Source organism: Myxine glutinosa, chromosome 2, assembly GCF_964187855.1.
Source record: "Myxine glutinosa chromosome 2, kmMyxGlut1.1, whole genome shotgun sequence".
In the NCBI taxonomy this organism is placed as follows: Eukaryota; Metazoa; Chordata; class Myxini; order Myxiniformes; family Myxinidae; genus Myxine; species Myxine glutinosa.
In genome coordinates this window covers 121,141,331-121,163,185 of record NC_136262.1, presented here as the reverse complement: position 1 = coordinate 121,163,185, position 21,855 = coordinate 121,141,331, and the positions used below count along the sequence as shown (strand labels likewise).

Sequence of the window (21,855 nt, the reverse complement as noted above, 5' to 3'; positions counted from 1 at the left end):
GCAAACGTATCGTGAACTCATTGTCCTCATCTCGCTTAAGCTCACGACCCTCTGACTCCTTTCCAATAAAGCTCCATCCCTCTAGATCTTTATCGCTCCCATTCCGTGCCCAGCGCTCTCATCGTTCACATTTCACCAGTACCTTCCCTCCACATTTTCCGAGTCCTCGTGGCTCTCGACTTTCAGCTTCTTTACCCAAATTTCCAGACTTTGGCTATTTTCAACCTACACTTTCACCGTCATCTCCTGGGCGCTCTCTTCTCATTCTGTCTTCTCTCCATCACTCACTAAATCTCACTTGCGTTGCCATCTCTTCACTGGGAAGAATTGAATCCGAAGTTTTTGTCGATGTGAGAGGTATGTGTAAATCTGTATTTATCTGCACACTCGCCACTTCTGTTTTCATCGTATGTCTGCGTCTTATGTACTTCTTAGTTTGCTCAAATATTAAGCACAATGCATCAAATGAGATGTTTTTGTTGTTACTGTCAGAGCATCATAAAAACTGGTTGAAAAATTGGGAATATGAATATTAAATAATGAAGGCACTATGAACTAGCATAACTGCAAGACTTGTGTCCGGATGTTTGAGCACCACCCCAGATGGAGACCATGAGGTGGTCGATACATAGGACCCAGGGGCGGATCCAGGAATTTCAAGACAGCGGGGGGGGGGGGGGGGGGGGGGGTGCATGAAACTATAGCGCTGGGGAGGGGGGAAAAAAGGGGGGGGTCTGGGGGTCTTCCCCCAGGAAATTCTTAATAATTGATCGTCAGAAACGGCATTTCATGCGTTCTTGGAAGTTTCTGCAGTTTCATGTGTTTTTCCCTGGTCCAACAGTTTAGCAGATTCGCACCGCTTGCACCCTCATCCTGGATCGAAGGGGGGGGGGGGTGCGCACCCCCTGCACCCCCCCCCCCCTGGATCCGCCCCCTGGTAGGACCTGATCTTGCTCAATGGGCAGATGTGCCAGTTGGTGGCCCCTTAATTTTTATATGTATGAGCTTCGGACTGTCCTTTTGTTCTGTACGTGTTTGCTTTTTTGTGGCATTTTTGTTGTCGTCTTGGTTTTTGAAAAGGTATTGGGATTCATATATATTAGGAACCTGAGAAATGAAAAATAAATTCGTGCAAGGAAACTAGACTGAGCAGCAGGGATATTTGGTGAAGGATAGGTTATTACCTCCCCCACTGAAGGTGGACGGAGCTATGTTTTCATCCCGTTTGTCTGTCTGTTTGACTGTGAGCAGGATATCTCAAAAAGTTATGGACAGATTTGGACGAAACTTGGTGGACAGGTTGTGTGTGTGACGAGGTCTAATTGATTCCATTTTGGTGAAGATATGAATATGGATTCGGATATGGGAATTATTTAATTTTTAAGTGATTCTTCACCATTGAAAGATAGGGCCAAAACAATATATAGCACAATGTCTCAAAGAATTGTGGATGAGTTATGACAAAACATGGTTGGATGAGTTGGGTCGGTGACAATAACAAGCTGATTAGGCTTTAACACCTGGATGCAGATCCGGCCTATCAGTGGGATACAAAACGTAAACTGTTCACCTGGCGGAGGGAGGTGTGTGCTCTACCGAGTGCCGTTCTAGTTTATGCTGTTGTCATACGACATGTGAAACTTTTTAATGCAAATTGTAAGCTCATGGAAGTGCAAGGTGACATGGGGTAAAAAAGGCAACATTATGACAATGGTGCAGTTGGGACACAGTGGAACACAAGCATAGCTTATTCCCACACCTGTCAAACAGGTGTTTCCAACTTGAGTTATTCATTTTGTGTCACGAAATCTGATAGATGACCAAATCTTTGAGACTTATTTTATATATTTACGGGCTGGGCCGCAAATCATTGGACAACTTCCCTCCTTACGTGAGGCCTCTAGGCGAGGTTCCGTTCGTTCCGGATTACTCGTCACAGATTACCTAGAGGCCACCCTCCTGTGCTCGTCTCTTCCACCAATCTTTACATCGACCGGGCATGCTGACATGTTGTTTTTTGGTCAACTTAACTCTTTTGTTAAACCCTATTCCAACGTCTGTTCGTATTGTCTGTTAAAAAACAGTTCGTATGAGTGGAATATCGTATTCTAAATGCCAGTTCTGGTTCCACTTAATATGTGTCAAATTGACGAGAGCAGGTATTCTTTAAAACCCAGCTGGCTGGCTGTAAGACCTCCCAAGCCACACATGATACCTTGCGTGATGAACATTCTTTTGATAATGGTCTAAAGCTCGTAATGGAGCTGACATGCACACGCGCACACGCTCTGATGACGAGACAGCTCTGTTGATCGAGGTTTCGGTTCTCAATGACTTTGAACTAAATGCTTCAGAAACCAAGAAAATGCTCAAATACAAGGGTCTGAAAAATGAGGTCAGAAGGTCTTGGAAATTGAAGAAAGCTGAAGTTGTACCAGTGATAGTCAGAGCAACAGGGATGATCAAGAAAACCCTGAATGAGCACTTAACATCATTCCGGGGAACATCACTACAAACGAGCTGCAAGTCGAGGCTGTCAGATGTTCAGTGAGAATTCTAAAAAGAGCTTTTGGAATGAAGCGTTGAGAATGAAGTTTCACAATCTGGTTCATGAATAATGATCCTTAACCCGAAAAAGGAGGTGGAGATTTTGAGTTCTGGGGGAACTTCCTCCCTCCTCCTAAAACCCGCATATGACGATAACAACCAACGATACTTTGTCACGGAGGTGGATACTTTGAGACCTGGTAGGTCTCCGTTCCATCTCCTGAAACCCACCCACGTGTGGAGATAGCGGCCAGTAACAACAACGTACATGCACATACACACATATGTGCAGACACTCACATGTCAGTCACCCTCCCCACAAGCAAAGCCAGTGATGGGTGTCGGTTTAGTCACCGACAACCCGACTGTGCGACAGGTAGCACTGGGTTACATGTTACCACTGGCAGTCCCAAAAGAATGACCTGACTTGAAATTTTTACATCCACTAGCACAAAGTTTGACACACTTGATCTTTGACTTTCAAACATCGAATCTGAATGGTCGACCTTTTCATCAACCTTGTCGAAGGTGAGCGAAGACATCGTGGTGCTCACGGATATGGCCCCGCAATGCAAATTGTAGTGGAATGTTGCTCTGCCTTCCTGACCCGTTATCAGAAACTTAGTTTTACCAACCTCCCTGAACTGGCAGAGGTAGATGGGCAAAGGAGGAGATTGCATGAGATGTCAGCAAACATTGGTGTACCGGGGATCATCTTTAAGGGCACTTTAAGGGATCAAAGCCCTTGACTTGTCAGATTCCATCAGATTAGTTGCTCGTTGGAGAATTGGGCCCTCCGCCCGATGGTGGTCCAATTTGATACTGATACCCAAGGACCCACGGAGCCAGATATCCCATGATGACAATCATACATGCTCAGCCGATCCCATCTACATTGGGTTGGTATATTTCCTGACACCCCAAAGCTGATGCAGGTAAAACCAGTTCAAAGAGCATAAACACTGCTACCCTATTCCTCAGAGCTGCAATCTCATATACAGTACTGCCGAGAAAGACCTTGCCACCACCATCTCGCCTACACTGCCTCCTGACATTGAATGCCAGCCTCTACTTGTCAACACCGATATACCCACACCCACAAAGAAGTACCCCTGTTGTATCCGTACAGACTCTGGCATTACAGCTACACCCGTCAAATCCGCCAATGCCTTCTGAATATTCTTACAAAATGGGTATCAACATGATTTCCATCTCACAGACCCTCTATTTGAGCAGTGATACAGAGGACAGCTGATGCTCACTCCTACCATGGTGTCAGGTGCCCTGTCATGCCCCGATGGGTATCGACACCTGATTAGTAGTCACCCAGCACTCCTTTTTTTTTTTTCAACGAAAAGTGAATTAGTGGAACCATTCCTGATTGGCGGGTTGCTGTCATTATATACCGATCCACAAGTAAGGGTCTAAGGACGAGGTGACGAATTACCGGCCCATCAGCCTGACGAGTGCAGTGTGCAAGGTCCTGGCGAGACTTGTGAAGTTGGCAATCAACGGCTACTTGACAAACTCCTCCATTCTCTGCAATTCTCAGCATCGCTTCGTCAAAGGGAGATCCTGACTCACCGATCTCCTCACCACTTTGTAGATAGTAACCCTAGATGAGGAGTCCTCGGTCAACATTTGCTAACTAGACATCAGCAAAGCTTTTGACTCGGCCAACAACAATCGCCTTCAACAAACTCTTGAGCTATGGAATCGCAGGAAATGTCAAGGAGTGGTTTGTTGTGTTCCTAACTTCTCGGCAGTTTAGGGTCTGTGTTGAGAGTGTCCTCTCTGAAAGGGCACCTGCACCGAGCGGTGTCCCTCAAAGCTCTGTAATTGATCGCCTCCTTTTCATAATCTACATGAATGACCTGCCTGACCACCTTGTTAGCCAATGCCTGCTCTCTGCTGATGAGGTGAAACTTATTTGTAACACAAGGGAGGCCCCTGACTATGCAGAGACCTGAACTCCATCTCTGTATAGAGAGCACTCTGAGAACTGCAGCTAAGAATTACAAATACCAACACCTGTACTTGGGTAGGGACGATGTACCGATTTTATCCCTACATGATTTGTAGCCCAAGTTTGGGACCTGGGGTTTCCATTTGATACCTCCTTGAACACATCGGCTCAATGTGATGCGGTTGTGCAAATGGCCCGGCAGATGTTATTTATCATTAAACGTGCCTTCGCTCTTCTTGCTCCACAAGTGTTTATCCCTGCCTATTCGGCCATCGTCCGACATCTACTTCAATACTGTGTCCAAGCATGGTCCTCTAGCCTCCAATGCAACACCGTCAAAATCGAACGTGTCTAATGGCTCGCGACCCTGATGGTGTCGGACTCCGTGCCCTTGTGTACCACGGCAGGCTTTCCCGCCTAAACCTCTTGTCCATGCAGCCGGTGCCTTCGAGGAGATCTTATTGAGGTGTTTAAGATTGTGTGGAGTTATGAAAACCTTGACGACCGAAATCGGTTTTTCATCCTTCTTCAAGATAATGCCCGGCGTGGACACCCTCAGAAAATCTTCAAACGGTGAGTGCAAAGGTCACTCAAGCTTTTGGGTCTCACTATCTGCCATGATCTTTCCTGGGAAAACCACATTTCCAAGTTGGCCTCCAAAGCCAGTCGCCAACTGGGCATCCTCCATCGTGCGAAGTCCTTCCTTGGCACACCTGAGCTCCTCACCACATACAAGGCTTTCATCCGCAGCTCAATGCAATACTGTTCTCCCCTCTGGGCCGGTGCTCTTGCCTCACACCGACATCGACTTCACGCTGTTGAAACCAAAGCTTTCAGAATCATTGGAATCTCCCACGATGAAGCTAACTCCGAGGGCCTTTCACTCACTCACCGCGGGCAGGTTGGTGGTCTTTCTGTCTTCTACCGACTCCTCTCCGGCCTTGCTCCTCCAGCTCTCTCTGTGCTGTCCCCCAAATATTCCTCCAGGTCGCACAAGATGCCAGCAACCCTCTTATGGTTAAACTGCCAAAATCAAGACTCTCTGCTCACCTTCACTCCTTCATTTCCCTTTTCTCCCGCCTCTGGAACAAACTCCCTCACTCTCTTCAATCCCACTCCTCCCTCCAGGTCTTTAAAACAGCTGTTCACCACCATCTCTTATCTTCCCCCATCCAAAACCTTGATATTTTCTACCCCCGCGAATTCACCCCAGATCCACTTTTTTGAAATTCCGACTTCTGTCCTGGAAGTCCTAGCAATGTCAATGTGTTTTATAACTCACCCACCCCCGCCCCCTTTCCCACGCCTCCTCCCCCAAAGCCCCCTCCTTCCCACAGGTCTCCCGATGTTCCTGTTCTCTGTTGTGCTTGTGTGCTTCCCTCTCTCTCCCAAATCTTGTCTCCCGCTCCCTTTATCTTATGTTTAATGTGTCAGTTTGCCTTTTTGTGATTACTGTTAGCTCTTACACAAGCCTCGATCTTGTATACAAAAAGAAAGAAAGAAGAAGTTCCGCTCATCAGCCTTTTCCCATGGAATTGTGAATCTGTGGAATGTCGTCCCTTCTGATGTGGTTCTCGTACCATCAATTGCTGCGTTTAATGCTAGACTGAATGCCGTAATGACCCAGCTAGCCCTAGACATTATTTACCCTTTTGTCAATAAAAATAAATTCCCATTTCACATTTTTCTTTCCTTTTAAATAAACTTTGAATGCGGTACTGCATAAATGTACCGTGTCAAATTCATCCATTAAAATTATCATCATGGGGCCCAACGGCGCTACAAAGATCAATTTGAATGATGTCAATGATTATGATAAAGGAAATTAATGAACAATAAAACAGGAGAGTAGTGGAGGAAACACAGTAACCTGCAAATAAGAGGGTTGCTATAAGTTGGGTTCATGGTGGTAGAAAATATCGTGGTAGGAATAGAGGATGATAGGTGGTGGTGTACAATCTGCTAGAAGCCAAGGAGAGAAGAGTGGAGAGAACTCTACTGTTCCTTTTACGTGCGTCTTTACTGTTCCTTTTACGTGCGTCTTTACTGTTCCCTTTACGTGCATCTTTACTGTTCCTTTTATGTGCGTCTCCACTGCTCCTTTTATGTGTGTCTCTACTGTTCCATTTATGTGCGTCTCTACTGTTCCTTTTACGTGTGTCCTTACTGTTCCTTTTACGTGCGTCTTTACTGTTCCCTTTACGTGCATCTTTACTGTTCCTTTTATGTGCGTCTCCACTGCTCCTTTTATGTGTGTCTCTACTGTTCCATTTATGTGCATCCCTTCTGTTCCTTTTACGTGTGTCCTTACTGTTCCTTTTACGTGCGTCTTTACTGTTCTCTTTACGTGCATCTTTACTGTTCCTTTTATGTGCGTCTCCACTGCTCCTTTTATGTGCGTCTCTACTGTTCCATTTATGTGCATCCCTTCTGTTCCTTTTACGTGTGTCCTTACTGTTCCTTTTACGTGCATCTTTACTGTTCCTTTTATGTGCGTCCTTACTGTTCCTTTTATGTGCGTCTTTACTGTTCCTTTTATGTGCATCTTTACTGTTCCTTTGATGTGCGTCTTTACTGTTCCTTTCATATGCGTCTCTACTCCTCCTTTTATGTGCGTCTCCACTGCTCCTTTTTTATGCGTCTTCACTGTTCCTTTTATGTGCGTCTCCACTGCTCCTTTTATGTGCGTCTCGACTGTTCCTTTTATGTGCGTCCCGACTGTTCCTTTTACATGCGTCTTTACTGTTCCTTTTACGTGCGTCTTTACTGTTCCTTTTATGTGCGTCTTTTCTGTTCGTTCCTTTTACGTGCATCTTTACTGTTCCTTTTATGTGCGTCTTTACTGTTCCTTTCATATGCGTCTCTACTCCTCCTTTTATGTGCGTCTCCACTGCTCCTTTTATATGCGTCTCCACTGCTCCTTTTATGTGCGTCTCGACTGTTCCTTTTATGTGCGTCCCTACTGTTCCTTTTATGTGCGTCTTCACTGTTCCTTTTACGTGCATCTTTACTGTTCCTTTTATGTGCATCCCTACTGTTACTTTTACATGCGTCTTTACTGATCCTTTTACGTGCATCTTTACTGTTCCTTTTATGTGCGTCTTTACTGTTCCTTTTATGTGCGTCTCTACTACTTTTATGCGCGTCTCTACTGCTCCTTTTATATGCATATCTCTACTGCTCCTTTTATATGCATCTTTACTGTTCCTTTTATGTGCGTCTCTACTGCTCCTTTTATGTGTGTCTTTACTGTTCATTTTACGTGCATCTGTGCTGTTCCTTTTGCATGCATCTCGACTGCTCCTTTTATGTGCGTCTCGCTTGTTCCTTTTACGTGCATCTCTACTGTTCCTTTTGTGTGCGTCTCTAATATTCCTTTTACGTGCGTATCTACTGTTCCTTTTATGTGCGTCTCCACTGTTTCTTTTGCATGCATCTGTACTGTTCCTTTTATGTGCATCTCTCCTGTTCCTTTTACGTGCGTCTGTGCTGTTCCTTTTACGTGCGTCTCTACTGTTCCTTTTATGTGCGTCTGTACTGTTCCCTTTATGTGCGTCTATACTGTTCCTTTTATGTGCATCTGTACTGTTCCTTTTATGTGCGTCTTTACTGTTCCCTTTATGTGCGTCTTTACTGTTCCCTTTATGTGCGTCTCTACTGTTCGTTTTATGTGCATCTCTCCTGTTCCTTTTACATGCGTCTGTGCTATTCCTTTTACGTGCGTCTCTCCTGTTCATTTTACGTGCGTCTCTCTTGTTCCTTTTACGTGCGTCTGTACTGTTCCCTTTATGTGCGTCTATACTGTTCCTTTTATGTGCATCTGTACTGTTCCTTTTATGTGCGTCTTTACTGTTCCCTTTATGTGCGTCTTTACTGTTCCCTTTATGTGCGTCTCTACTGTTCGTTTTATGCGCGTCTCTACTGTTCCTTTTGCATGCGTCTCTACTGTTCCTTTTATGTGCATCTCTCCTGTTCCTTTTACATGCGTCTGTGCTATTCCTTTTACGTGCGTCTCTCCTGTTCATTTTACGTGCGTCTCTCTTGTTCCTTTTACGTGCGTCTCTCCTGTTCCTTTTGTGTGTGTCTCTACTGGTCCTTTTACGTGCGGCTCTACTCTTCCTTTTATGTGCGTCTAAACTGTTCCATGTGGGTGCGTCTCTACTGTTCCTTTTTCGTCCTGTTTTGTGTCTTGCATTCTGTTTTTGTCTATTACTTTCTGATCCGTTAAGTGTACTGGCTGCTTCATGAGCTTGACAAAGTATAGAAAAAAACAAAACAAAACAAAAAACCAGTCCTGGACAATGCTGTGTCTGTTTTAATGGTTAATAATAGTAAAACAACATCTTTGGCAAAAGAGATTTATTCAAATTGTGGAGGAATTAAGGATCCTTCTTTGATGCTTGAATTAAAGTTTGTCAAGTGAGCCGATTGCATAGCTCCAACATTCAATGAGTCAGGGCTTGAAGGACACGACACACGACTACAGGTGGGATGAAACAGCGTTTCTTTCAGCATAAAGAATGTGTGGAGGATTAATTCCTTTAAAGTTGTGGTTGAGGTCTGTATGTTATGGCCTGATCACCATGTACAGTGTCTTCAGAAAGTATTCACACCTCCATTTTTTTCACAAAAAGGTTGTGTTACATCTGGAATTTAAAATGGATTAAATTGAGAATTTTTGTCACTGATCTACACATAATACCCCATAATGTCAAAGTGGAATTTATTTTTTACAATTTTTACAAAATAATTGAAAAAGAAAAGCTGAAATATCTTGTCAATAAGTATTCAACCCCTTTGCTATGACACTCAAAATTGAGCTCAGGTGCATCCAATTTCCTTTGATCATCCTTGAGACGTCTCTACAACTTGATTGGAGTCCACCTGTGGCCAATTCAATTGATTGGGCATTATTTTATAAAGAAACACACCTTTCAATATAAGGCCCCATGGTTGACAGAGCATGTCAGAGCAGAAACTCTACTATAAAGTCCAAGGAACTGTCCGTAGAACTCCGTGATAGAATTATGAGGAGGCATAGATCTGGGGAAGGGTTTTAAACAATTTCTAGAGTGTTGAAAGTTCCCAAGAGCACAGTGAGCTCCATCATTAGGAAATGGATGGAATATGGAACTACCCAGACACCTCCTAGAGCTGGCTGTATGACCAAACTGAGCAACTGGTCAGGGAGGTGACCAATAACGCAATGACCACTCTGACAGAACTACAGAGTTCCTTGGCTGAGATGGGAGGACCTGCCGAAAGGAAAACAGTCTCTGCAGCCTTTACAAATCTCGGCTTTATGGGATAGTGACCAGATGGAAGCCACTCCTGAGAAAAATGGACACGACAGCACACCTGGGGTTTGTAAAAAGGCACGTGAAAGACTCAGAGCCTGAGGCAAAAGATTTGTGGTCTGATGAAACGAAAATTGAACACTTTGGCCTGAATATAAAGCACTACATCTGGTGGAAACCTAGCATAGCTCATTACCCATCTAACACCATCCCTACTGTGGAGCATGGTGGTGGCAATATCATGCTATGGGGATGCTTTTCAGCGGTAGGAACTGAGAGACTTGTAAGGATAGAGGGAACAATGAATGGAACCAAATAAAGGGAAAACCTTGGGGAGAACCTACTTCAGAGTGCAAAAGACCATAGAATGCAGCGATTTACGTTCCAACAGGACAATGACCCCCAAGCATACGGCCAAAGCACCACTGGAATGGCTTCAGAACAAGAATGTGAAAGTCCATAAGTGGCCCAGCCAAAGCTCACACTTTAATCCCATTGAGAATCTGTGGAAAGACTTGAAGATTGCAGTTCACCGACGCTCCCCATCCAACTAGACAGAGCTTGAGCAAATCTGCAAGGAAGAATGGGAGGAACTCCCCAAATCTAGATGTGCAAAGCTGATAGACATATCCAAGAAGACTTGAAGCTGTAAGCACTGCCAAATTTGCTTCTATGAAGTATTGACTCAGGGGATGAATACTTATGTAAATTTGATATTTTCTGTACTTCATTTTTTTTGGGGGGGGGGGGTCATTAAAAGAAATTCCACTTTGACATTATGGGGTATTATGTGTAGATCAGTGACAAAAAACATCTGAATTTAATCTATTTTAAATTCAGGCAATAACAACAAAATGTGAAAACAAAAGTCTAGGGGTGTGAATACTTTCTTGAAGGCATTGTATCTACCAGGTCATGGAGGAGCATGTATGCATTATTTCATGCAGGAAAAATACATTGGAAGATGACTTTTACTTTTACATGAATAGCAAGACATTTAGTAAACATGGAGAAAAAGACATAAAATATCATAGCCTCCATTGTATTCATAATTTTGCTGTATGGAGTTAAAGGCCTCCGGTTGGCCATCTTTGGTCAGATTACAAAACAAAATCTTCTGCATATGTATACTCTCATGTTTTTCTTTGTGCCAAGTTTGAACAAAATCGGTCCATGCATGTCCGAGAAATGGTTGGGAAAAATTGAAGTAACAAAATGTCCAACAGTCGGCCATCTTGGATCTGACTTCGAGACAAAATGACGTGCATATGTAATCAATCATTCATTATTATCTGTGTGCCAGATGTGAACAAGATCGGTAAATGCATGTCTGAGAAATGGTTGTGGATGTTTTCAATATCGGATTTTTTTTTACAGCTAAAAGGGCCGCCAGTCTACCAGTCGGCCATCTTTAATCAGATTGCAAAATAAAGTGAGGTGTACGTGTATGCCGTTACGTACTGTGCTTCTGCCAAGTTTGAACAAAATCGGTCCATGCATGTCCAGGAAATTGTTTGGGACACGTTTAAGTAACAAAATGGCCGCCAGTCGGCCATATTGGATCTGATCTCGAAATAAAGTGATGTGCTTATGTAAGCCATCATTCATTATCTGTATCCCATGTTTGAACAACATCGGTAAATGCATGTCCGAGAAATTGTTTGGGACACGTTTAAGTAACAAAATGGCCGCCAGTCGGCCATCTTGGATCTGATCTCGAAATAAAGTGATGTGTATATGTAAGCCATCATTCATTATCTGTATCCCATGTTTGAACAACATCGGTAAATGCATGTCCGAGAAATTGTTTGGGACACGTTTAAGTAACAAAATGGCCGCCAGTCGGCCGTCTTGATTCTGATCTCGAAATAAAGTGATGTGCATATGTAAGCCATCATTCATTATCTGTATCCCATGTTTGAACAACATCGGTAAATGTATGTCCGAGAAATGGATGAGGACGTACGTGTTCAACATCGGGTTTTTTTCCAACTAAAATGGCCGCCAGTCGGCCATATTTGATCGAATCACGAAACAAAATGATGTGCTTATGTATACCATCATGTATTGTCTTTCTGCCAAGTATGAACAAAATCGGTGCATACATCTCTGAGATATGGTTGCGGACAGATGGATGGATGGATGGGACTGACGGACGAGACCCAATCCATAAGCCCCCCCATTTTGGATCAAGTCCAATGGGGGCTAATAATGTACAAATAAGCATTGTGCAGTATATGATATTGAACCCAGGATTCCAGCATCATGTGACTGCATGGAGTTAATAGGCTGCAGCAGGTGTAAAGGTAGACAGGTTTTACTTGTATATAAATATGCATGTAGTACTACAACCTTTGGTGAGCAAAAGTACACCATGAGGGCCTGATAGTATGTTACCTTGTAGTTAAATTCTCCTTCATATGCATATTGGTTCCACATCACCTCTTTTGTTTGGTTACAAATAATACCTTTTTTTATCCTCTCCCTCTATTTCCTATTTTGTTTCTCACCATCCAGATCTCCCAGATGCCCCCTCTGCCCCCCAAGTAACAGAAACCACTGCCACAAGTGTTACTCTGAGCTGGTCACACCCTGAGTCAATCACTAGCTTCAATATTGAGTATCGCCATGGCAACGAACCATTCATCCAGGTACTTCATTCATTATAGAGATTACAAAGATTTAAAAATGACAAGTGCCATTGCTTTAAGTGAACATGGAGCATGCAGGAGATATTTGTTTGTCACACTCAGATCTAATTGGCTAAACTGTGCATAGGTCTTTGTTGTTGTTTTTTCTACACTTAATCTTTTTCTTATTTACGAGTGAAAGCTGTATTCTTTCTGATAGGTGAAACATGAGATACAGCCATCTTTCCCATAGTGTTACTCTTGGTGTTCCTTCGGGCTCTGCGTTGGGTCCTACATTGTTCTTGGACTACATCAATGACCTGTCTGATTGTATTGTCTTGTGTTGGGTCCGACATTGTTCTTGTTCTCTATCAATGACCTGTCTGATTGTATTGTCTTGTGTTGGGTCCTGCATTGTTCTTGTTCTCTATCAATGACCTGTCTGATTGTATTGTCTTGTGTTGGGTCCGACATTGTTCTTGTTCTCTATCAATGACCTGTCTGATTGTATTGTCTTGTGTTGGGTCCTGCATTGTTCTTGTTCTCTATCAATGACCTGTCTGATTGTATTGTCTTGTGTTGGGTCCTGCATTGTTCTTGTTCTCTATCAATGACCTGTCTGATTGTATTGTCTTGTGTTGGGTCCGACATTGTTCTTGTTCTATATCAATGACCTGTCTGATTGTATTGTTTTGTGTTGGGTCCTACATTGTTCTTGTTCTCTATCAATGACCTGTCTGATTGTATTGTCTTGTGTTGGGTCCTGCATTGTTCTTGTTCTCTATCAATGACCTGTCTGATTGTATTGTCTTGTGTTGGGTCCGACATTGTTCTTGTTCTATGTCAATGACCTGTCTGATTGTATTGTCTTGTGTTGGGTCCTGCATTGTTCTTGTTCTCTATCAATGACCTGTCTGATTGTATTGTCTTGTGTTGGGTCCTACATTGTTCTTGTTCTCTATCAATGACCTGTCTGATTGTATTGTCTTGTGTTGGGTCCTACATTGTTCTTGTTCTATATCAATGACCTGTCTGATTGTATTGTCTTGTGTTGGGTCCTACATTGTTCTTGTTCTCTATCAATGACCTGTCTGATTGTATTGTCTTGTGTTGGGTCCGACATTGTTCTTGTGCTATATCAATGACCTGTCTGATTGTATTGTCTTGTGTTGGGTCCTACATTGTTCTTGTTCTATATCAATGACCTGTCTGATTGTATTGTTTTGTGTTGGGTCCTACATTGTTCTTGTTCTATATCAATGACCTGTCTGATTGTATTGTCTTGTGTTGGGTCCGACATTGTTCTTGTTCTATATCAATGACCTGTCTGATTGTATTGTCTTGTGTTGGGTCCTACATTGTTCTTGTTCTATATCAATGACCTGTCTGATTGTATTGTTTTGTGTTGGGTCCTACATTGTTCTTGTTCTATATCAATGACCTGTCTGATTGTATTGTCTTGTGTTGGGTCCTACATTGTTCTTGTTCTATATCAATGACCTGTCTGATTGTATTGTTTTGTGTTGGGTCCGACATTGTTCTTGTTCTATATCAATGACCTGTCTGATTGTATTGTCTTGTGTTGGGTCCGACATTGTTCTTGTTCTCTATCAATGACCTTTCTGATTGTATTGTTTTGTGTTGGGTCCTACATAGTTCTTGTTCTCTATCAATGACCTGTCTGATTGTATTGTCTTGTGTTTGGTCCTACATTGTTCTTGTTCTATATCAATGACCTGTCTGATTGTATTGTCTTGTGTTGGGTCCTACATTGTTCTTGTTCTATATCAATGACCTGTCTGATTGTATTGTCTTGTGTTGGGTCCTACATTGTTCTTGTTCTCTATCAATGACCTGTCTGATTGTATTGTCTTGTGTTGGGTTCTACATTGTTCTTGTTCTCTATCAATGACCTGTCTGATTGTATTGTCTTGTGTTGGGTCCTACATTGTTCTTGATCTCTATCAATGACCTGTCTGATTGTATTGTCTTGTGTTGGGTCCTACATTGTTCTTGTTCTCTATCAATGACCTGTCTGATTGTATTGTCTTGTGTTGGGTCCTACATTGTTCTTGTTCTCTATCAATGACCTGTCTGATTGTATTGTTTTGTGTTGGGTCCTACATTGTTCTTGTTATCTATCAATGACCTGTCTGATTGTATTGTTTTGTGTTGGGTCCTACATTGTTCTTGTTCTCTATCAATGACCTGTCTGATTGTATTGTTTTGTGTTGGGTCCTACATTGTTCTTGTTCTCTATCAATGACCTGTCTGATTGTATTGTCTTGTGTTGGGTCCTACATTGTTCTTGTTATCTATCAATGACCTGTCTGATTGTATTGTTTTGTGTTGGGTCCTACATTGTTCTTGTTCTCTATCAATGACCTGTCTGATTGTATTGTCTTGTGTTGGGTCCTACATTGTTCTTGTTATCTATCAATGACCTGTCTGATTGTATTGTCTTGTGTTGGGTCCTACATTGTTCTTGGTCTATATCAATGACGTGTCTGATTGTATTGTTTTGCGTTGGGTCCGACATTGTTCTTTGTCTATATCAATGACCTGTCTGTATGTTTCACAGTTAGCCACTTTCACAGGTGATTAAACTCTGTAAAATACATATGAAGGAACCTTGTCTCCTCTATCCCGTGTCCAGGTCAATGCTACTCTCAATCAGGACCTGGAGAGTGTGATAAACTGGGGAACAGACTGGCTCGTTACTTTCAACCAAAATAACACTGACCTGTTGTCTGTGTCCTGATCAAAATCACTGTTTTCCAACCCTGTCTATGGATAATTCACCTTTGCAGGAACTTCCTGTTATCCATTTGTTTGGATTGTATATCAGCTCAAACCTCATGTGGGAAAAGTGCATCTCTGGTATAGCTAAAAGAGCGTCCCAGTGCCTTGGCTGTTTGTTTCGTGCTCGGCGATACCTTTCTCCAGCTGATATGCTCTACCTATACAAGGCCACTCACTGCATGACCAGTCATGGAGTATCATTGTCATATTTAGGCTGGAGCTCCAGTTTGTCACCTGTCTGTCCTTGACAGAATCTAGGAACAAGCTGCCAAAGTGATGGGACAGGAGTTTGCATCATCTCTGGAACCTCTTGGTCTGTAAGCTTCTTTGAGCCTTTTCTTTCGAAAACTGCCAAATGTATATGGTGATTAAATCACCCTACACATTTGGCAGTTTCTTTCAATCCATACGCTCTGTCTGTCCCGATGAGTAAAACTATGAGGTACTGTTCCAGTTTGTTTCCTCGTAATTTGCATCCTACTTCCACCTCAATCCTAACCCTAACTCAGTACTACAAGAGGAATGTAAGTAGATTTCTTCTTTCTGTTTAATATCTATACTTTCCTTTGTATACCCCCACCTTGAGTGGCCTTTGGCATTGTGGCGAACAAAATTCCTTTTAAAAAACACCTGTATTGGTACCGATTGATGAAACGAGCCCCGATCTTGTATACCAAAAAAAACACAAAAAAAAAAAAAAACAACAACAACTGTATTCCTTACCGATCCATGAAAGCTGTATTCCTTACCGATCAGTGAAAGCTGTATTCCTTACCGATCGGTGAAAGCTGTATGCTTAACTATCGGTGAAAACTGTATGCTTAACGATCGGTGAAAACTGTATGCTTAACGATCGGTGAAAGCTGTATCCTACTGATCAGAAAAAGCTGTATGCTTAACGATCGGTGAAAGCTGTATGCTTAACGATCGGTGAAAGCTGTATGCTTAACGATCGGTGAAAGCTGTATTCCTTACTGACCAGTGAAAGCTGTATTACTTACCTATCGGTGAAAGCCGTGTATCCTTACGGATCAGTGAAAGCTGTATTGCTTACCTATCAGTGAAAGCTGTATCCTTACCGATCAGTGAAAGATGTATTCCTTACCGATCGGTGAAAGCTGTGTGCTTAACGATCGGTGAAAGCTGTATGCTTAACGATCAGTGAAAGCTGTATTCCTTACTGATTGGTGAAAGCTGTATCCTTACTGATCAGTGAAAGCTGTATTACTTACCTATCAGTGAAAGCCATGTATCCTTACTGATCAATGAAAGCTGTATTGCTTACCTATTGGTGAAAGCCGTGTCTCCTTACGGATCAGTGAAAGCTTTATTGCTTACCTATTGGTTAAAGCCATGTCTCCTTACGGATCAGTGAAAGCTGTATTGTTTACCTATCGGTGAATGCTGTATCCTTACCGATCAGTGAAAGCTGTATTTCTTACTGATCGGTGAAAGCTGTATTCCTTACCGATCGGTGAAAGCTGTATCCTTACTGATTGGTGAAACCTGCATCCTTAATGATCAGTGAAAGTTTTATTCCTTACAGATCAGTGAAGGCTGTATTGCTTACCGATCAGTGGAAGCTGTGTCCTTACTGATTGGTGAAAGTTTTATTCCTTACAGATCAGTGAAGGCTTTATTCCTTACCGATCAGTGAAAGTTGTATCCTTCTCGATCAGTAAAAGCTGTTTCCTTACCGACTGGTGAAGGCAGTATCCTTACTGACTGGTGAAAACAGTATCCTTACCAATCGGTGAAAGCAGTATTCCTACTGATCGGGGAAAGCAGTATTCGTTATTGATCGGTGAAAGCTGTATCCTTAATGATTGGTGAAAGCAGTATCCTTACCGACTGGTGAAAGCAGTATCCTTACCAATTGGTGAAAGCAGTATTCCTTACTGATCGGCGGAAAGCAGTATTCGTTATCGATCGGTGAAAGCTGTATCCTTAACGACTGGTGAAAGCAGTATCCTTACTGACTGGTGAAAGCAGTATCCTTACCAATCGGTGAAAGCAGTATTTCTTACAGATCGGGGAAAGTAGTATTCGTTATCTATCAGTGAAAGCTGTGTCCTTAACGATCGGTGAAAGCTGTATTCCTTACTGATCGGTGAAAGCTGTATCCTTACTGATCAGTGAAAGCTGTATTACTTACCTATCGGTGAAAGCCGTGTATCCTTACTGATCAGTGAAAGCTGTATTACTTACCTATCGGTGAAAGCCGTGTCTCCTTACGGATCAGTGAAAGCTGTATTGCTTACCTATCGGTGAAAGCTGTATCCTTACTGATCAGTGAAAGCTGTATTACTTACCTATCGGTGAAAGCCGTGTATCCTTACTGATCAGTGAAAGCTGTATTACTTACCTATCGGTGAAAGCCGTGTCTCCTTACGGATCAGTGAAAGCTGTATTGCTTACCTATCGGTGAAAGCTGTATCCTTACTGATCAGTGAACTCTGTATTCCTTACCAATCTGTGAATGATGTATGCATACCGATCTGTGGAGCTGCATCCTTACCTATTGGTGAAAGCTAGATCCTTACCTATCGGTGAAAGCTGCGTCTTTAATGATTGGTGAAGGCTGCATCCGTACCTATCGGTGAAAGCTGCGTCTTTAATGATTGGTGAAGGCTGCATCCGTACCTATCGGTGAAAGCTGCATCTTTAATGATCGGTGAAAGCTACATCCTTACCTATCGGGGAAAGCTGCATCTTTAATGATCGGTGAAAGCTGCATCCTTACCTATCGGTGAAAGCTGCATCTTTAATGATCGGTGAAAGCTGCATCTTTAATGATCGGTGAAAGCTGCATCTTTAATGATCGGTGAAAGCTGCATCTTTAATGATCGGTGAAAGCTACATCCTTACCTATCGGGGAAAGCTGCATCTTTAATGATCGGTGAAAGCTGCATCCTTACCTATCGGTGAAAGCTGTATCTTTAATGATCGGTGAAAGCTGCATCTTTAATGATCGGTGAAAGCTGCATCTTTAATGATCGGTGAAAGCTGCATCCTTACATATCGGTGAAAGCTGCATCTTTAATGATCGGTGAAAGCTACATCCTTACCAATCAGTGAAATGTGTATCCTTACCAATCAGTGAAATCTGTGTTCTTTGTACAATGACTGATTAATGAATGAATCACATTAGCCTAGGTGTGGTGTTTCTCTGTTGCCATCCATGTAAATTATGTGGTCGATGGAATAGCTACCAGATCAATTTTTCTTTCTTTGGCAAGAGAGCGGTTTGAAAGAAAATCGATTTTGAAAAAGTCCTTTTTAATTTCCCACAGTCAATTCTCGAGATAGTTCCACTTGTTTAAAAAGCTTGAAATGTAATTCGCAAGGCTTAGCATACAATTGACAACGTAGAAGGAACTTTGGACGCTGGAAGAGGACATTTGACCCATCACACATGTCGTGTGATGAAATGCATCTTGACCTGTCTGATTTCTGATGAAATGACCTGTCTGATTGTATTGTTTTGTGTTGGGTCCTACATTGTTCTTGTTCTATATCAATGACCTGTCTGATTGTATTGTCTTGTGTTGGGTCCTACATTGTTCTTGTTCTATATCAATGACCTGTCTGATTGTATTGTTTTGTGTTGGGTCCGACATTGTTCTTGTTCTATATCAATGACCTGTCTGATTGTATTGTCTTGTGTTGGGTCCGACATTGTTCTTGTTCTCTATCAATGACCTTTCTGATTGTATTGTTTTGTGTTGGGTCCTACATAGTTCTTGTTCTCTATCAATGACCTGTCTGATTGTATTGTCTTGTGTTTGGTCCTACATTGTTCTTGTTCTATATCAATGACCTGTCTGATTGTATTGTCTTGTGTTGGGTCCTACATTGTTCTTGTTCTATATCAATGACCTGTCTGATTGTATTGTCTTGTGTTGGGTCCTACATTGTTCTTGTTCTCTATCAATGACCTGTCTGATTGTATTGTCTTGTGTTGGGTTCTACATTGTTCTTGTTCTCTATCAATGACCTGTCTGATTGTATTGTCTTGTGTTGGGTCCTACATTGTTCTTGATCTCTATCAATGACCTGTCTGATTGTATTGTCTTGTGTTGGGTCCTACATTGTTCTTGTTCTCTATCAATGACCTGTCTGATTGTATTGTCTTGTGTTGGGTCCTACATTGTTCTTGTTCTCTATCAATGACCTGTCTGATTGTATTGTTTTGTGTTGGGTCCTACATTGTTCTTGTTATCTATCAATGACCTGTCTGATTGTATTGTTTTGTGTTGGGTCCTACATTGTTCTTGTTCTCTATCAATGACCTGTCTGATTGTATTGTCTTGTGTTGGGTCCTACATTGTTCTTGTTATCTATCAATGACCTGTCTGATTGTATTGTTTTGTGTTGGGTCCTACATTGTTCTTGTTCTCTATCAATGACCTGTCTGATTGTATTGTCTTGTGTTGGGTCCTACATTGTTCTTGTTATCTATCAATGACCTGTCTGATTGTATTGTCTTGTGTTGGGTCCTACATTGTTCTTGGTCTATATCAATGACGTGTCTGATTGTATTGTTTTGCGTTGGGTCCGACATTGTTCTTTGTCTATATCAATGACCTGTCTGTATGTTTCACAGTTAGCCACTTTCACAGGTGATTAAACTCTGTAAAATACATATGAAGGAACCTTGTCTCCTCTATCCCGTGTCCAGGTCAATGCTACTCTCAATCAGGACCTGGAGAGTGTGATAAACTGGGGAACAGACTGGCTCGTTACTTTCAACCAAAATAACACTGACCTGTTGTCTGTGTCCTGATCAAAATCACTGTTTTCCAACCCTGTCTATGGATAATTCACCTTTGCAGGAACTTCCTGTTATCCATTTGTTTGGATTGTATATCAGCTCAAACCTCATGTGGGAAAAGTGCATCTCTGGTATAGCTAAAAGAGCGTCCCAGTGCCTTGGCTGTTTGTTTCGTGCTCGGCGATACCTTTCTCCAGCTGATATGCTCTACCTATACAAGGCCACTCACTGCATGACCAGTCATGGAGTATCATTGTCATATTTAGGCTGGAGCTCCAGTTTGTCACCTGTCTGTCCTTGACAGAATCTAGGAACAAGCTGCCAAAGTGATGGGACAGGAGTTTGCATCATCTCTGGAACCTCTTGGTCTGTAAGCTTCTTTGAGCCTTTTCTTTCGAAAACTGCCAAATGTATATGGTGATTAAATCACCCTACACATTTGGCAGTTTCTTTCAATCCATACGCTCTGTCTGTCCCGATGAGTAAAACTATGAGGTACTGTTCCAGTTTGTTTCCTCGTAATTTGCATCCTACTTCCACCTCAATCCTAACCCTAACTCAGTACTACAAGAGGAATGTAAGTAGATTTCTTCTTTCTGTTTAATATCTATACTTTCCTTTGTATACCCCCACCTTGAGTGGCCTTTGGCATTGTGGCGAACAAAATTCTTTTTAAAAAACACCTGTATTGGTACCGATTGATGAAACGAGCCCCGATCTTGTATACCAAAAAAAACACAAAAAAAACAAAAACAACAACAACAACTGTATTCCTTACCGATCCATGAAAGCTGTATTCCTTACCGATCAGTGAAAGCTGTATTCCTTACCGATCGGTGAAAGCTGTATGCTTAACTATCGGTGAAAACTGTATGCTTAACGATCGGTGAAAACTGTATGCTTAACGATCGGTGAAAGCTGTATCCTACTGATCAGAAAAAGCTGTATGCTTAACGATCGGTGAAAGCTGTATGCTTAACGATCGGTGAAAGCTGTATGCTTAACGATCGGTGAAAGCTGTATTCCTTACTGACCAGTGAAAGCTGTATTACTTACCTATCGGTGAAAGCCGTGTATCCTTACGGATCAGTGAAAGCTGTATTGCTTACCTATCAGTGAAAGCTGTATCCTTACCGATCAGTGAAAGATGTATTCCTTACCGATCGGTGAAAGCTGTGTGCTTAACGATCGGTGAAAGCTGTATGCTTAACGATCAGTGAAAGCTGTATTCCTTACTGATTGGTGAAAGCTGTATCCTTACTGATCAGTGAAAGCTGTATTACTTACCTATCAGTGAAAGCCATGTATCCTTACTGATCAATGAAAGCTGTATTGCTTACCTATTGGTGAAAGCCGTGTCTCCTTACGGATCAGTGAAAGCTTTATTGCTTACCTATTGGTTAAAGCCATGTCTCCTTACGGATCAGTGAAAGCTGTATTGTTTACCTATCGGTGAATGCTGTATCCTTACCGATCAGTGAAAGCTGTATTTCTTACTGATCGGTGAAAGCTGTATTCCTTACCGATCGGTGAAAGCTGTATCCTTACTGATTGGTGAAACCTGCATCCTTAATGATCAGTGAAAGTTTTATTCCTTACAGATCAGTGAAGTCTGTATTGCTTACCGATCAGTGGAAGCTGTGTCCTTACTGATTGGTGAAAGTTTTATTCCTTACAGATCAGTGAAGGCTTTATTCCTTACCGATCAGTGAAAGTTGTATCCTTCTCGATCAGTAAAAGCTGTTTCCTTACCGACTGGTGAAGGCAGTATCCTTACTGACTGGTGAAAACAGTATCCTTACCAATCGGTGAAAGCAGTATTCCTACTGATCGGGGAAA

General features: G+C 42.3%; 1 protein-coding gene across 1 annotated transcript in view; it reads left to right on the top strand.

Moving 5' to 3' along the window:
- LOC144890796 (receptor-type tyrosine-protein phosphatase S-like) overlaps positions 1–21,855 on the top strand; it is a 97,945-nt gene that overhangs the window by 30,509 nt on the left and 45,581 nt on the right. The window contains exon 3 of the mRNA XM_078772630.1: positions 12,328–12,461. Within this exon, the coding sequence (XP_078628756.1) occupies positions 12,328–12,461 (134 nt within the window). The remainder of the gene's footprint in view (positions 1–12,327; positions 12,462–21,855) is intronic.